This window comes from Dromiciops gliroides, chromosome 2 (genome assembly GCF_019393635.1).
Source record: "Dromiciops gliroides isolate mDroGli1 chromosome 2, mDroGli1.pri, whole genome shotgun sequence".
In the NCBI taxonomy this organism is placed as follows: Eukaryota; Metazoa; Chordata; class Mammalia; order Microbiotheria; family Microbiotheriidae; genus Dromiciops; species Dromiciops gliroides.
Genome location: NC_057862.1, coordinates 535,524,501 through 535,542,316, shown reverse-complemented (window position 1 = coordinate 535,542,316; position 17,816 = coordinate 535,524,501). Strand labels below are relative to the sequence as shown.

At 41.7% G+C, this 17,816-nt stretch overlaps 1 protein-coding gene across 7 annotated transcripts in view; it reads left to right on the top strand.

Moving 5' to 3' along the window:
• The window catches only part of SLC20A2 (solute carrier family 20 member 2), a 135,499-nt gene extending 117,886 nt beyond the window's left edge, over nt 1-17,613 (top strand). For 6 of the 7 annotated variants that reach the window (XM_043983247.1, XM_043983251.1, XM_043983248.1 and 3 more), the window contains 4 exons: nt 1,230-1,821; nt 2,743-2,928; nt 3,543-3,627; nt 16,037-17,613. In XM_043983247.1, coding sequence (XP_043839182.1) covers nt 1,230-1,821; nt 2,743-2,928; nt 3,543-3,627; nt 16,037-16,201 — 1,028 coding nt within the window. In that variant the 3' untranslated portion in view covers nt 16,202-17,613. Of the gene's footprint in view, nt 1-1,229; nt 1,822-2,742; nt 2,929-3,542; nt 3,628-3,987; nt 4,073-16,036 lie in introns of all 7 variants that reach the window. The other variant, XM_043983252.1, reaches the window with a different exon arrangement.
• Nucleotides 17,614-17,816: the final 203 nt, after the last annotated feature.

Sequence of the window (17,816 nt, the reverse complement as noted above, 5' to 3'; positions counted from 1 at the left end):
TATCAGTCAGATCAAACTACAGCCATCAGAATATTGACACAGAAACCACCGATTGTGGGGGCTGTGTCCAGCAGTCCCCATTTTTCCAGGATGAAGGGAAATTCCCTGCCAAGTTGTCTCTGTTGTCATTCTGCATACAGCTAAAGCATTGTGAACCTTCTGCTGGCTTCCCTCCAGCACTCAGAGGTGTGGGGTAGACAAGCAACAGAGCACCTCAGGAAGGGCCAGAACCACCCACTTCCCAACTATCTCTGGAGATAATGGGCAAGGACACAGCCTTGCTGAAGGATGTCCCTAGAGCAGCTTTTCCAGAGTTACTATCTTTGGACCAAGGGAGGCAAGAACTAATTTGACCCAAAGAATGCAAAATGTCTGTATCACATAGACCTGACAAAAAGTATCTCCTTTTGCTGTGGTGAGACTTCTCAGTAACACATAATTGTTGGGCCACAGATTAAAATAAAAGAATGAAGGATCCATGGCCAAATGTAAAGTACACCTAACAAGGGCTAGTGAATCGTGCATTTGCCTGGACAAGATTAGTCAAAAGGCTAGTCTTAAACTGAGAAGAAAGGGGAAGGGAGAAGATTGCCAGCTAAATACCTGAGAGAATTTAGGAAACAGGGGAGCAATAGAGGGACCCAGAAATTCACTGGAGACAAGACCTGGCAATAAAATGCATGTCCTCAGATGTGTGTGCATGAATGCTGAAAATGTGAGTAATGAATGAGGAGAAATTGAGGTCCAAATGAAAGCAGGCAAATTTAGCCTCCCACCCATCCCTGAGACATATTGGGATGAGGCCAAGGACTAGAATCTATCTATAATGGTATGCCTGATATAAGCAAAGCAGCATGGGTAAAATGGGGTGGCAGTGCGAACAGAGCAGCATACTAAAAAGGTACGTTCAAGGAGGAAAGTGCAGGCATCAGAATGGGGAAGCATCTTGACCTATTACCAATGGACACAGAAGCAGAACCAGTATTTCCACTGGATCTTGTAAACCAGTGGCATCTGTACCCATGGATATAAAGTTCCACCAAACCTGCCAGCTTATTCCTGTCCCCTTTAGTCTGTGGACTCACCACATTGGTTCCTAAAGGATCTTTTTTTTTTTAAAGGGAATTTGGCATACTTTTAAAAGCATTATTATTTCTTGCTTTTGTAATTTAAAAGTTTCTGGGGTTTATATTTGGCGCAAAGTGAGAATTCTTCTTTACTCTTTCCAGGAAGGGCACTTTCCATGACCCATGGTTCTGTGAAGTCCCCTGTGTCCAATGGCACTTTTGGCTTTGACAGTCAGATGAGAAGCGACGGACATGTCTATCACACTGTACACAAAGACTCGGGGCTCTATAAAGACTTGCTGCACAAAATCCATCTTGACAGAGGGCCTGATGAAAAGCCCTTGCAAGAAAGTAATTACAAGTTACTTCGTCGAAACAATAGCTACACCTGCTACACGGCAGCCATCTGCGGGATGCCTGTGCACTCAGCCTTTAAGGCTGCCGACTCATCCTCAGCGCCAGAAGACAGCGAGAAGCTTGTGAGCGACGCCGTGACCTATTCCAAGAAGAGGCTCCGCTACGACAGTTACTCCAGCTACTGCAACGCGGTGGCCGAGGCCGAGATAGAGGCCGAAGAAGGCGGCGTGGAGATGAGGCTGGCCTCGGAGCTGGCCGACCCTGGCCAGCCCCTGGAGGATCCTGGGGAAGAGGAGAAGGAGGAGAAGGACACGGCCGAAGTGCACCTTCTCTTCCATTTCCTGCAGGTCCTCACCGCCTGCTTTGGCTCCTTTGCTCACGGAGGCAACGACGTGAGGTGAGGGCCAGAGTGGGCACGCTGACCCATTCCCAGGCTGGAGCAGAGCTTGTCTGCCTGCCGACACAGGGTTCCGTGCTCTTCCTACCAAGCTTCTGCATGTAAGACAGTCAGAACTAAGAACAACAGGGATATCTGGGCTCAGATCCTCTAGTTCACTTCAGCTCAGTAGAGGTGAAGGCCTCTTGAGCCAAGGCTCTGAACTTGACCCAGAGGATAGAAATGAAACAGTCCTCCCCGCCATGAGCTCCCTGAAGGAATGCCATGCTCACACAGAAGAGCAAGAGGTGGTGGGGCTGGGGAGAGGGTCAGGGAGGAGGCACCTGAAATGACCTTTGAAGGAAGCCAGGGAGTCTAAGGGATCCAGGTAAGGGCAGGGGATTGCAGAGAACAAAGAAAGGCTTGGAGGTTCCAGGGGAGGGACTCATATGAGAGAGTAGTGGGAAAGAAGGCTAGTAAGGGATACTGCAACCAGAGGAGAGAGGAGACTGGGTATGAGGGCTAAGGTGTGGGGCTTCTTCGGGTGGGTAGTGGGAAGCGACTGATGGTTTTCAAGCAGAGGAGAGGCATGGCAAAGAACATTCATTTCCCTTACAGTAGTGTGCAGCTTTAGTGGGAGGACCAAGGGACTGGGCACTTGAGAGTCTAGTTAAGAATCCGTGGTAACAGGCGATAAGTGCTAAATTTGGGGGGTGGCAGTGGGAATAGAAAGGGAGAACTGTGAGAGACATTATAACAGAAGAATGGGCAGGGCTTTGTGGCATTTATCCTTTCTTAGTTTCCTTAAAACAAAATGATCTCTTTTATAACTAGTTTGTCTTTTAAAAAGTTGTTTGACCGACCCATAGGACCAGGAAATGTGCTTGGAGAAGTGGGTCTTATGTAACTTGTCTGTATGATGCTTGTGTTTTCCCTTGCTAGTAATGCAATTGGCCCTCTGGTAGCCCTGTGGCTTATTTACCAGCAAGGTGGAGTACTACAGGAAGCAGCAACTCCAGTCTGGCTACTGTTTTATGGAGGAGTTGGAATTTGTGCAGGTCTCTGGGTTTGGGGAAGAAGAGTTATCCAGACAATGGGGAAAGACCTCACTCCAATCACCCCATCTAGGTGAGTGCAAAGTTATCAGTGTGAGGGACTCAGCACATAGTATGGTGACTGTTTAGAAACCGATGAATACCTGAATGAATGAATGAATGAATGGACACACGAATGATTGGATTTTGACCATATGATTGGTTTTCATTTTCCTTTTATTTCTAATTGTAAATTTTTTTTCTCTTGATAATTTTAATAAAGGTCCTGATAGATATCTGGTTTACAGAAACCCCTGTGAGCTGAGAAATCTACTGTTATCCTAATAAGTACAGATCTATAAAGTGGGAAGATAGCAATTCCTGAGCACCAAGACCCATGCAAAAATTGAAAATGTCTCCCCTATTTGTGTTTATCACCCTCCCATGGCTTCTAACAGTTTGCTTCAATGAATGCATGGTTTTAAGAGTAGAAAGACTGGATCGGAAGCTCTGCACACGCTAATGCAGATTTATGAGTGTGCATTGTTTCCATTCAGCAGTCTCTTGTTCTGTGAATGCGATTCTGGGACATTCAGCAGTAAACAATTGAACCAAAGAATATTCTCTTAAGACTCTGGCACCCTGCCCGGTGTCAGTTAGGACTGATACAAAGAATGACTGTGCAGTGTTTTCTTATGCCCCCTGCAGTGGATTCACTATTGAATTGGCTTCGGCGTTCACAGTTGTGATAGCTTCCAATGTTGGACTTCCTGTCAGTACTACACACTGCAAGGTATGCCAATGCCGAGCGACTGCAGTCCAGGTGGTGGGTCCACTGGACTTCGGTCCTTGGGCTGCCAGGGTCAGTTTCGAGTGGCAAAGGGAATGCGGGGAAGGCTGATGTGTCATAGGCAGCTTTGTTGACAATGGCTCCTTCCAGTCAGGAGTCACCCGTGTTTCCTAGAACACTCGGTGGTGGGTGGTTCGGCCTTAGCCAGGCTGCGCCACTCGAGCTTGGCCCCCGCTCTCACTTCCTGTCCGGCAGCTTCTCTGGTGCATGCACGCACGCGCGGCGAGGGCTCCCCCTCCTCAAACCTGTGCTGCAGACTCTCCATTTGTCCTTTTTCTTCTTTTCCTTTCATTGTTTCCACAGTGGATTTTGCATTGAAGTCATGTGTGCGCTAACCGTGCTATCCGCCTCAAATGGGGGCATTCCAATCAGCTCCACTCACTGCAAGGTATTGGGAGTTGATAGTGGAAATCAAGCTAAAATTGACCATCCAAATGAAAGTGAAATAAGCAGTTGCTTCAGTTTGCTTTCCTTAGGTAGCCCTCAAAGGGACTGCTGCGTCTTAAGGTCACTTCCAGGTTACAAGTTAGTCACGAAGTTGACTGCCAGCAACATGGCATAGTGGAAAGACCATTGGTCTTGGAGTCAGCAGTCCTGGGTTCAAAACCTGGTGCCACCACCAACTCTATGACTCTGGGCAAAACACACTCCCTGAACCTCAGTTTCCTCTTCAATAGAAAATGGGGGTGATGATCATTTCTCTCCATGATCTCTACTTGCCTAGAAGTGATTAAACATCTTACTCACAAGAAGGCAAAGAATAATTCCTGTTATAGGAGATAAATTGAGAAGTTACAGAGAAAATTCCAGACACATTGGAATCCATCCAGAAATGCCCACCATCACTATTAAAACTCCACAAATTGGGACAGCTAGGTGGCGCATTGGATAGAGCACTGGCCCTGGAGTCAGGAAGACCTGAGTTCAAATCCAGCCTCAGACACTTGACACATACTAGCTGTGTGACCCTGGACAAGTCACTTAACCCGAATTGCCTCACCCGCCCCCCCCCAAAAAAAAAACTCCACAAATTAAAAGCACTTCCCAATTTTCCTAGATAACTTCTGAATACACCTACAGATGTTATGGGTCCATCTAAAGAGTATGGGCTAGAAGAGATTTTCTTTTTTTCCCCTTTTTTCCATATAAATATTTTATTATTTCCAGTTACATTTAGAGATCATTTTCAACATTTGCTTTTATAAGATTTCTAATTTAAAATTTTTTCCATCCCTCCCCTCCCTCTCCCCAAGACAGTAAATAATCTGATATAGGTTATATATGTACAATTACATTAAACATATTTCTGCATTAGTCATGTAATGAGAGAAGAATCAGAGCAAAAAGGAAAAACCTGGAAGACATTTTCTAATAAAATTACATGGCATTGCTGAAGGAAGGTTCCAGATTGGTCATAATTCATATTTAATACTAACCTAGGACCTGCACAGTATGTATAATTAAGCAGCAGTGAGGAGAGGATTTTTTTTACCATAAAGTATAAAGATTCCTCTCTAGCTAAAAGGGGGGAAGGGGGAAAGTAATTTTTAAAAATACCTTTTAGAGGGAATCATCCTGTCCCTATCATTAGGAGGGAACGTTTTTCAGTCCTCAACACTGTAGGGTCATAGGACTTAGCACCTTTGAGACCTTCTGGTGTTACATACAAATCGTTTTCCGGATTGGAAAGTGAGGCCCAGGGTTGTGACCTGGCCATGTGTACATGGATCATTAAGGAAAGGGCAGCCTTACCAAAACACTCATGGGTCACCAATAACAGCTGGGCTTTTCAAATTGGTATCTGAATATACATCCAGTGCACATTCTAAGTACAGGTTACCAACTCCATTCCTTTCCTACAAAAATATTTTTTTAACTTGGGTTGGAGAGGAGGGAAATATTGTTTGCTTGTGAACAAGCGTGGTTACTACATAAGGAGCCATCCTAATGAAATCAAACTGTTTCAAAGCAACTACTTGAAGAAATACTGCAGATTATTTCTTTAGTTTCTCTAGTTTGCTAACTGCTTTCCTAACTTTTCATTCATCAAAATGTTTATTAACAAACTAACTTGTTATATTGTTTGTAATATAATAATTAAATGCTACAACAGGTTTTAACAATAAGTAATGCCAGTCTTGCTGATACCACCAGTATCCAGAATGTAAACTACTTGGAAACTAAAAAGTACAACTTGCATATGAATAACAGATTCCAGTATTTTTTCTTAAAACATTATTTTCCACATGTCAATCAGTGAACGAATGGTAATGAAATGTAAAGAATGGTAGTGAAAAACGAGTTAGTAGCAATGTATGATAGAATAATATATTAAGGTTTAATATAGATAAAGAATTTGGGGGCAGCTAGATGGCGGGGGCAGCTAGATGGTGCAGTGGATAGAGCACCAGCCCTGGAGTCAGGAGTACCTGAGTTCAAATCTGGCCTTAGACACTTAACACTTACTAGCTGTGTGACCCTGGGCAAGTCACTTAACCCCAATTGCCTCACTAAAAATAAAAAAAAAAAAAAAAAAGAATTTGTCCTGAGATTTGCAACCTTAGCTAGACTGGGGACAATCAGTAACAAGTGTATAAGCTATTTTATCTTCAAGGATCTTTCAAACATCATCAGTCTGTTAGATGTCAATTCCTCATACCTAGATAAACATCTCAGCATTTCCTCAACTGTAAGTATATCAGAAACAAAGGATGTTTTAGAAACTAATAGTTGTCTTGGAACCTTCTGGAGCCTGTGACTTTTTTAAAAAATATATTTTTGATAACTGCATTTTAGTATAATTGGTTTCCTTTGCAACTATATGTGTTTTATTTTATGCATTTAAAAATTTTGTTTTGAGAAGGGGTCCATAGACTTCATCAGACTGACACAAGAAAAGTGAAGAACTCCCAAACTAGAAGAATGTTAATATTAGTACACAAATCATGGGAGAGGGGTGACCAGAAAACCTAATGAAGTGTTCTGGCTTCAATAAAGAAGCAATTGTCTTTACTTCTGAAACTTTACATTATAATTAATTCACTCCGTAGACCACTCCTCTAAACTCCTGTTCTGTTGGAGGTGAGCCTGACCACTTATGCCAAGGTGTCAAAAACTCTGCCAAGTCTACCAAGCTAGAAAAGCTTTCAGGGTGGCCCCAGTGACGGATTATGTGCCTGCCAACCAGGGACCAGTTTAGGGAGAAAGGTCAGCAGAAGATTGGCCAATAGGTCATGAATTTCTTTGGCCAGAGAAATTTTGAAAAACAGTAAGTCATGGAGTACTCAGTCTGATAGAATCATAGATTTTTTTTTAAGTATTCAAATATCATTAGACCCATACCTATGCCCCAGAGAGCTGTTCCTAGAGACCAAATATTTATTTTGCACATTGGCCTTCCACTATTCCTGAAACGCCTACCTTTAATAGTGGGCTTTATAGTCTGGGTTAAGATATTCTACCACTTAGGAGAGATAATCTGATTGATGAATGTAAGCCCTGAGGAAAAAGGATCAGGAAAGGAAAATTTTCATTGAAATTTTATCAGTCAAACATTTACTAAGTACCTACTAAGTGCTCCTCCCTGAGAATTCAAAAAACAGAAAAGAAATAGGAATTCTAATGGAGAGATGACATTCCTAGAGTGATAAAACATGTGTATGTTCAGGTGGTCAAAGTAATCTTTCCCCATCAGGACCAGAATACCTACATGCCTAGCTCCATGGGAGGTGCCCACATCAGGCAAATTGGAGCCCAGGTTGGGGGTGGGGGGTAGATCCCCTATTATCCCCCCACATGGATCTATACAAAACACATACAAAGATGACTTTGGGGTGTAAAATTAACTTAAGAGAGAGTGGCATCCTGCAAAAGTTCACCCATAGGGAATGTCTGGGGAGGGGAGACAGAGGCCAGAGTATAAGACAGCCCCAAGGAGAACAGTGAGATGAAGCATCCTTCAAACAGAAACTAGTGTTTCACAATTCTACCAACCCTGCCTATAATAGCAAAATTTAGAGAGGCATTGTTTGCTTCATGATTTATTGTTTAATTATTACCAGTAATGTGAGTATTCCCAAATTTCTCAAGAATTTCTTAATCCAGCTCAAAGAAGGCCTAAGAGAAAAATTCATCACATGGTTCAGAAGGCTACTGCTAAAGAACAAGCACTCGTGGTGCTGGGCGTGACCCAAGAGCTTTCTTTTTGGGCACTTCCAAGGATGGGGTTGGAAAGAAAGGAGGAGAAGGAGTCAGCTTCTGCTTGGCACCATTTGTGGGCAAGGAAATATGGAAAGCAAATCTACCAACCCTCTTCCAAGAGAAAAAAAAAGGTCAAAAGACATTCCTGGCTGATGAGTGGTAACATCCTTACCTTTGAATAAGAAAGAACTCTGCCTGATACAATATGCCCACAAGTCAGAGCTTCAGGCTTAGAGTCACACTCTCCAGCCCCTCACTAAGTCAGATTGTCATCCACCACATATTTCTTCTGCATGCCTAGATCCCTGAGTGGAAAATGTGGGCTGAAATATGTGAGAGAGTGGGATGGAGAGAAGAATCGGGCCCTATGTAAGGAGAGTCGTGAATCCCAAAGCAGTCAGCTGTTTCTAATGGCACACTACTATAAAATCATAAATTGTAAGGAAACCTTGTTGGGAGTTTTCCTAGTTTGGCCTATATGTTTGTGCATGGATGGCTTATACACATCATTTGAGAAGATGGCAGAAATGATGTAGGGAAGGGAGCATGACAATTGGACATCATGGTGCCTGGGTTCAGATCCTGGCCTAGACACTGGGTACCTGTGTGACTTGTGTTGTCTCACCCTCTCTGAAGCTTCAGCACTGGCATTGGTAAAACAGAAATGAACACACGGGGTGGGCATCTACTGGCACTGGGCAGACCTTAAAACAGGGTAGAAAGGTGGGTTGTATTATCCATATCCCTAGCTAGCTGTCACTAATTCCCTGTCACTTAGGTCGTTGTGCTTAGCTTTACTATTAACTGATACCTTTACATACATTATCTCATTTGAGCAGCACTTCAGAATGTGGTGGACACAAGTGGGACAAGGAGGTGAAACCCAAGGCATCGGTTGTTACTGTTGCTCTTTGCAAAAGATTTGCGGAGAAAAGATTGCATGAAGAGCAAACATGAGCCTTTAGAATTATCAGTGGATTTCATTTAGGCACCCTCTTCTCCCTTCCCACAAATAATCAAGAGCTAGAGAGTCAAAAAAGAACAGAAACCCAGGATGCTAATTCTTCTGAACATCACAGTAGCGTTTATCTACTTGACAGATGATGAAAGTACACAGAAGGAAAATGCTCTTAGGGAAAAAATGACACGGTAAAAAAAATATAATCTAAACTGACTTTTATGTAGCAGTTTAAGGTTTGCAGGCACTTCCACTACATACTATCTCAGTTGTACCTCATGACAGTCCTTGCTTCAAGTCCAGGCCACCAGCTGGGATGCTAAACATGCTCTCTTCTTCAATGTAGCTGTGTCTGTGAGAGCTTCTGGTGGCCACTGGTGGATGCTTCTACCACACAGTCAGCTTAGAGAGATAGATCATCCAGTGCAGACCTCTGGTTTTTACTGGTCAGGAAACCCAGACACAGAGAGAGGGGTGAGGTGACTTGCCCGTTGTTACACTTCTAATTAGTGGCAGAGGCAATCAGATGATCAATAAACATTGATTAATCTTCTTTTGTGTCCCAGGTATTGTACTAAACTCCTTGGTTACAAAAAGTGGCAAAAGATATTTCCTGTCCTCAAGAAATTTACAATCTAACAGGCAGGACTTGAACTCTTGTCTTCTCACAAGTATGTTTACATTTTTAAAGTTATGCATTTTATTACCAAGGAACTAAGCCCATCAGACACATTAGTTTAATAATACCTCTGATCATAATGAAGTAATATCAATATTGAATATGTATGTAACAAGTGGTATAGCATCCAAGTTCTTAGAGGAGAAGTTAAATGAGTTACAAGAGGAATTAGACAGTAATACTATACTAGTGGGGGATCTGAATCTCCCCCTCTCAAAATTAGATAAATCTAGCCGAAAAATAAATAAGAAAGAAGTGAAAGAGGTGAATAGATTACTAGAAAAGTTAGACATGATAGATGTCTGGAGAAAATTGAATGGGGATAGAAAGGAATATACCTTTTTCTCAGCAGTACATGGCACATTTTCAAAAATTGACCATGTATTAGGGCACAAAAACATCATAGTCAAATGTAGAAAGGCAGAAATAGTAAATGCATCTTTTTCAGATCATGATGCAATAAAAATTACATGTAAGAAAGAGCCAGGGAAAAGTAGAATGAAAATCAATTGGAAACTAAATAATTTCATTCTAAAGAATGAATGGGCCAAACAAGAAATCATAGAAACAATCAATAACTATATCCAAGAGAATGACAATAATGAGACAACATACCAAAATCTATGGGATGCAGCCAAAGCAGCGCTTAGGGGAAAATTTATAGCTCTAAATGCTTATGTGAATAAAAAAGAGAAAGAGGAGATTAATGAATTGGGCATGCAACTTAAAAAGCTAGAAAAAGAACAAATTAGAAATCCCCAATTAGATACTAAATTAGAGATCCTGAAAATCAAAGGAGAAATTAATAAGATTGAAAGCAAAAAAACTATAGAATTAATCAATAAAACTAAGAGCAGGTTTTATGAAAAAAAAAACAATAAAATAAGTAAAATATTGGTTAATTTGATTAAAAAAAAAGAAAGAAGAAAACCAAATTATCAGTATCAAAAATGAAAAAGGGGATGTTACCACCAATGAAGTGGAAATTAAATCAATAATTAGGAATTATTTTGCCCAACTGTACGCCAATAAATTTGACAATCTAAATGAAATGGATGAATATTTACAAAAACACAAACTGCTCAGGTTAACTGAAGAGGAAATAAAATCCTTAAATAAACCCATATTAGAAAAAGAAATTGAACAAGCCATTAATGAACTCCCTAAGAAAAGATCCCCAGGGCCAGATGGGTTTATGGGTGAATTTTACCAAACATTTAAAGAACAATTAATTCCAATATTATACAAATTATTTGGAAAAATAGGTGAAGAAGGAGTTCTACCAAATTCGTTTTATGACACAAATATGGTGGTGATACCAAAACCAGGCAAAGCAAAAACAGAGAAAGAAAATTATAGACCAATTTCCCTAAAGAATATTGATGCTAAAATCTTAAATAAGACATTAGCAAGGAGATTACAGCAAGTGATCACCAGGATAATACACTATGACCAGGTGGGATTTATACCAGGAATGCAGGGCTGGTTCAACATTAGGAAAACTATTAACATAATCAACCACATCAATAAGAAAACCAACCAAAATCATATGATTATCTCAATAGATGCAGAGAAAGCTTTTGACAAAGTACAACACCCATTCCTAATAAAAAACACTGGAGAGTTTAGGAATAGGGGGAGCTTTCCTTAAAATAATAAACAGTACCTACCTAAAGCCATCAGCAAGTATTATATGCAATGGAGATAAATTAGAGGCCTTCCCAATAAGATCAGGGGTGAAACAGGGATGTCCATTATCACCCCTATTATTTAATATTGTCCTAGAAATGTTAGCTTTAGCAATCAGAGAAGAGAAAGGAATTAAAGGAATTAGAATAGACAAGGAGGAAACAAAACTATCACTCTTTGCAGACGATATGATGGTATACTTAAAGAATCCTAGAGAATCAACTCAAAAATTACTTGAAACAATTAACAACTTTAGCAATGTAGCAGGTTATAAAATAAATCCACATAAATCATCAGCATTTCTATACATGACCAACAAAGCCCAGCAGCAAGAGATAGAAAGAGAAATTCCATTTAAAGTAACGGTAGATAATATAAAATACTTGGGAGTCTATTTGCCAAGACAAACCCAGGAACTCTATGAACACAACTACCAAACACTCTTCTCACAAATCAAATCAGATCTAAATAATTGGAAAGATATCAATTGCTCATGGATAGGCAGAGCTAATATAGTAAAAATGACAATACTGCCTAAATTAATTTACTTATTCAGTGCCATACCAGACTACCTAAAAATTATTTTATAGAGCTAGAAAAAATAATAACAAAATTCATCTGGAAAAACAAAAAATCAAGAATATCCAGGGAAATAATGAAAAAATAATAATAATAATAATAATACCTCTGATCGGGGCAGCTAGGTGGCACAGTGGATAGAGCACTGGCCCTGGATTCAGGAGGACCTGAGTTCAAATCCGGTCTCAGACACTTTACACACTTACTAGCTGTGTGACCCTGGGCAAGTCACTTTACCCCAATTGCCTCACCGAAAAAATAAATAATACCTCTGACCAAAGCAAAAAAATCTTTAGTTAAACAGGCAGTTAGCCTTGAAAATAGAAATGTTCAGGGGCAGCTAGGTGGCACAGTGGATAAAGCACCGGGCCTAGATTCAGAAGGACCTGAGTTCAAATGTGACCTCAGACACTTGACACTTACTGACTGTGTGACCCTGGGCAAGTCACTTAACCCTCATTGCCCTGCAAAAAAAAGAAAGAAAGAAATGTTCACAAAAGCAAAGTTCACTGATTTACTAATAATCCTTTGCTGCAGTGAACTTTAGACAGCTGACTTATGATATGGTCACAACTATTAGATATAGGCAATATTTGTGAGCTTTGGGGTACAAATTTAGACCCAATTCAATAGTCTTTTTGCTTCCAAATGGTGCAGATTTTGGAATTATCTATTGTTGGTATTTCTCATCTGACAGTTGTATAAAGGAAAGTCTTTTGTAAACCCTAAAGTGCTATGTGAGTTCTTATCACACACACTCTTGTTGTCTCCATGAGTGTGGATCATTTAGACTAGAGGGTAAAGAACAACACAAGCAACCCCTCATTTGGGGTAGTTTTGACTCCAGACAGGAGGTCTGGATGACTGAAACAAAGGGTGTTTGGTAGCAGTTTGGTTGGGTTTTCCATTTTAAATGACCTGCACTGTGACTTAGTAGAGAAATCCTCTCTGACTTGCCTGAGACACATAGAGGTCAAATCTCTTCCCCAGAGTTCCATAAATTTTCTTCATAAAAAATAACAATAATAATAATAAATGTACTAGTATTTCTAGAGCCCTTTATGTTCATGAACCTGTTTCGTCTCAATAATAACCCTGGGAGGCAGGTGCTGTGGTTATACTCATTTTAAAACTGACAGGCGTCTGAGGCAGGACTAAGACTCTGGTCATCCTGATGCCATGTGCAGCACTCTCTCCACCCCCTTCTCCCTTTTCTTTGGCCCTGACCTCTGTTTCCTAGACTGGAAGTTCTGTCTTCCAGGGCAGACCCAGACCTCCCCTGCGTGGGGGTGCACAGCCAGGCCTTCCACCCCTGAGGCTTCCCTTCCCTTCTCTCTCTGCCCCTCAGTGCTGCCTCTTCAAGATTCACCAGGTAGTTCCGGATCATCCCACTTCACATGTAGACGGGAGCTAGCAGAATTAAGTGTTACGGGAAAAGAATTGTTTGTTAGGCATAGCCCCTAGAAGCCAAAACACGACAGACTACAGTGAACTGTAAAAGCCACACTTAGAATTTCCTCAGTTCATTAATTAGCTGAAGTTCTTTTCCCCTCCTGTCCTGGTGGGGTTTGCTGAGAAAGCACATTCAAATTAACCCAGAAACTGGGCAAGCCAAGCAGACAAATAGAAAATAGTTGATCCTACTAAAAAGTTTGATTAAGGGAAGATTGACTGCTGAGAGTCTTCCTCCCAAATAGAGACCTTGTTCTCTTGGCTTATTTCTTTCTAACTTCCCTATTGGGGATAAAGTGTGATTTCTCATTTACTGGAGAGAACAGTCACTATGGAGCACATGCAGGAAACCCTCCTGATTGGAGGGTCCTGCCCCAGGGCTCCTCCCTCTCCCATTCCTGCCTTTCCCTTCTCTGACATCCCCCTCCCCTCCCAGGACCGAGGTCACCCGAGGACGTACCTCCTCTCTGAAGGAGAGGTTCAAAGAAAAGGCTTCAAGATCCTTAACACTTAACTGAGGCATTCTTTACTGTTTGCATCTGAAAAACTGAAAGCATTATGCTGTCAGGGACCTCTTGAACCTATCCTCCACAAACAGGAAATATATCCTATAGAGAAAAAAATTACCACAGTCTCTTCTGTAGTCCAAAAATGGGCAGTGGAGAGATAGAATGCCAGACCTGGAGTCAGGAAGACCCATCTTCATGAGTTCAAATCCAGCCTCAGACTCTTACTGTGTGACCCTGAGCAAATCACTTCACCCTGTTTGCCTCAGTTTCCTCATCTGTAAAATAAGCTGGAGAAGAAAAAGGCAAACCACTCCAGAATCTCTGCCAAGAAAACCCCAGATGGGGTCACAGAGAGTCAGACAGGGCTAAAAAATGACTGACAGTCCAAGAATGGATTGTTGTCTTTCATCAGCATCTCAGTCATCAAAGTCACCATGCATATGGCCATTCATAAGCTCCTGATTTTAAAAGAAACGAAATGAAAAATGCATAATGGAGTACAATGGGAAGGCTGCTGGAGCCGGAGTCAAAGGACTTGGGTTTGAATCCCATCTCTGCTCCACAACATCTATATGACCATGGGCAGGTCACTTAACATCTCTGCACCTCAGTTTCCTCATCTGCCAAATGGGGTGGCTGGTCTAGACGACATCCACTGACCTTCCATCTCTAAGTCTAACCCAATACTGCCCATGGGGGAGCATTTGATGGAGATAACCCTTGAGATTCTGCAGTGTCAGTGTCACCATTATGAACATTGGTTATTTGATGATAGGGGATAAAAGCATTCATTTTTTGTTTTTGAGGGGCAATGGGGTTAAGTGACTTGCCCAGGGTCACACAGCTAGTAAGTGTTAAGTGTCTGAGGCTGGATTTGAACTCAGGTACTCCTGAATCCAGGGCCGGTGCTTTAACCACTGCGCCATCTAGCTGCCCCAAAAGCATTCATTTTAAAATCCTAAACATACTATCTTATTATTTCATCCTCACAACACTCCTATGAGATAGGCAAACCCTAATGCCCATGTTTTACAGATGAGGAAACTGAAGTGAAAGAGATAATAAAGTAAGTTATCAAAAACCCTTAGCCTCTGTCTTCCAAGGCCAGTGGCCTTTGGGTGACACTACGCTGTGGCCAAAGATATGCAGAAGCAGGGGTTAATCATAATTCCAGGAGACAGAACACAGACGCGGCTCTCTTTCATTAGGCCACGTTTGCATCCAGATAAAACCCTAAGTGTTGCCCTTCATTTAGGTACATCTCGTCCTGAGAGGCTGGCAGCTTCACAGTGGCCCTTCCTGTTCTGAGTCTCCTCATGTGGATGTTGCCACTCATTTTGATTTGAGCAGTGAGCAGAAGCCAGGCTCCCCAGGCATCCCAAGGGTGCCGGGTGCCATACAGTTAGCCTGTCATTCGGGACTGTCCTTGAAAGCCGAGAGCCACTTTAAGTCATGGTTTCATTGTGTCCTTCAGTGGCATTCTTTTTTTTTTTTTTTTAGGTGAGGCAATTGGGGTTAAGTGACTTGCCCAGGGTCACACAGCTAGTAAGTGTGTAAAGTGTCTGAGGCTGGATTTGAACTCAAGTCCTCCTGAATCCAGGGCCAGTGCTCTATCCACTGCACCACCTAGCTGCCCCGACATTCCTTTTTACTCATTCCATTTTTCTACTTTCTGAGTGTGACCAGAGACCCTGAAGCAAAGTCTGCCTTTTAAAATTCAACCCCTAAATAGCTAGAAAACCAGGAGCAGGTGTTCAGAAGATAGTCAAGGCATTTGGGGCTTTATCATGCCCATATATCTCTAGTAGGAGACACAGAGATTGGCAGTCGTGCCTCACCTAACGGTAGTGTCTGTGTTAATGAGTCTCTGTTTTATTTCAGAATTGTTACCAACTATATTGAAGGGAGGGCTAGAGAAAGAGTATGTTTGCCTCTGATTGCAGATGTTACCATGGGCACTACCCCGTGGAGGGGGATGGGACACCTGATCAGACCTGTTAGAACTTAAAACAAAGATGTTTTCTTTGGTTTTCACGTTGGGTTTAATTATTTAAACTCCTCTGGGTCTGAACTGTGGCAAGAAGGTGGACAGGACTGTTGACTGATGCCCAGCTCAGAGACACGCGGGCTAGAGGGAGCTGAAGGAATCATTTCACTAGATTTTCTGTGACTCGTCTAGCCCTCAGATCAGCCGTGGTATCAGCAAGCTGGCATTAGTTGATTGTAAAACCCGTTTGTTGCTTTGCCAGGACACGTTTTCACTTGTAAATGCTCAAATCCCTCCAGGTCGGCTCAGTGGTAGCAGTGGGCTGGATCCGTTCACGAAAGGCCGTTGACTGGCATCTCTTCCGGAACATCTTTGTGGCCTGGTTTGTGACTGTCCCAGTGGCTGGTTTATTCAGCGCCGCGGTGATGGCCGTCTTAATGTACGGCATTCTGCCCTACGTGTGATGGCGCTCCAGAGAATAAATACGTACATCAGGAAAAGGATAGTCCAGTGTGTGGATGGGTGTGGCGTGGTGTGATTGGCTCTTCATGGCACACATGTGGCACACACGTCTACAGCACGCACATACATGCTCGCTCCAAGCCACCAGCTTTGCTGTATCCCAGACTACACCATCCACCCGAGCGGCAGGAAACCAGCTTCCATCATCTAACTTAACTACTGTCTATAACAATTGGTGACATAACATGTGATGCCGTTACTTATATATTAAATATATACTGTATACATAGAGTAGGAAGCACTACTGCAAATATATTCAAAGTTGGGGTGGAGAGAATTACCTAGAATTATCCAGTAAATCTGTATATAATTATTTCAGTGGTGGTTTTTTAAAGCCTTTTAAAGGCACTTGTAGATTGGGAAATGCTTTTTTTTTTTCCTGTTTGTAAGATAAATGAGGTACAAGCTATATAACACAAATTTGAAAACACTGTATGTAGGTCTGTAATGGTCTCTGTGTTATGGAAATAATACTGGAACAAAAGTTCACAAGTGCTTTCATGAAATAATTTGTCCATATACTGTATTGATTATTGTGTAATATATTGTAATTGCTTTTGTAAATACTTAAAACTGTAACTTTTTAATGGTGCATTTCCCTTATACATTTTGGATCAGAAAGTTTTAGAAAGTACCAAAGAAGCAGGGGAGTATTTTGCCAGTATTACATTTTCACACTATATTTATCTCCTCCTTCCTTGTTTCCACTATTAAACTGAGATGTGGCAAGACCAATCATGTTTGAACCTGTCCCAGAGTAGTTTGTTATGACTGATGCACCCATTCCCACATAGCATCAATGATCTTACTACCTTCCCTCCCCTCCCTGCCCAAATACCACATATCAGGAAGCTCTCGAATGTCCCAGAATTCTGTGGTTTCTGAGAGACAACATATAGATTTAAGGAAATGTGAGAAAATGGTGCAATATCAGGTCTGCACTGCTCTCCACTTCTCTTCCTTATAGCCTCATCAAAGAAACTCCAGTCACAGCCTTTGAAATAAGTGTTATATATTCTGTGATGGGACAGACATGACAGAACTATTTAGTTATAATTCAAGACATTCTGCTTTTGATATTTAGCCGAAATGGTCACTGATCAGAAAGTTCATCGGCTTATAGTGCACGTACTGGAGGATAAAACTGACGTGCCAGGACCCTAGCCTGCTCCTGCAGCTGTTGGTTTTTTTAAGTGTGAGGGAGGGAGAAAGCTTGACTAATGTTTAGGAACCTGAGACTATTGAAATGCTGCTAAATTTTTTGATATTGACAGACATTTTATTGGTACTTCATTGTGATTTTTTCATTAATCAGCCATATTAAATTTATAATAAAAATGACCCCTGAAATGTACTATTTGGAATTCTTTTTTTAAAAAGACAACCTTAAAAGACTATTATTGGGGTGGCTAGGTGGCGCAGTGGATAGAGCACTGGCCCTGGAGTCAGGAGTACCTGAGTTCAAATCCGGCCTCAGACACTTAACACTTACTAGCTGTGTGACCCTGGGCAAGTCACTTAACCCCAATTGCCTCACTAAAAAAAAAAAAAAAAAGA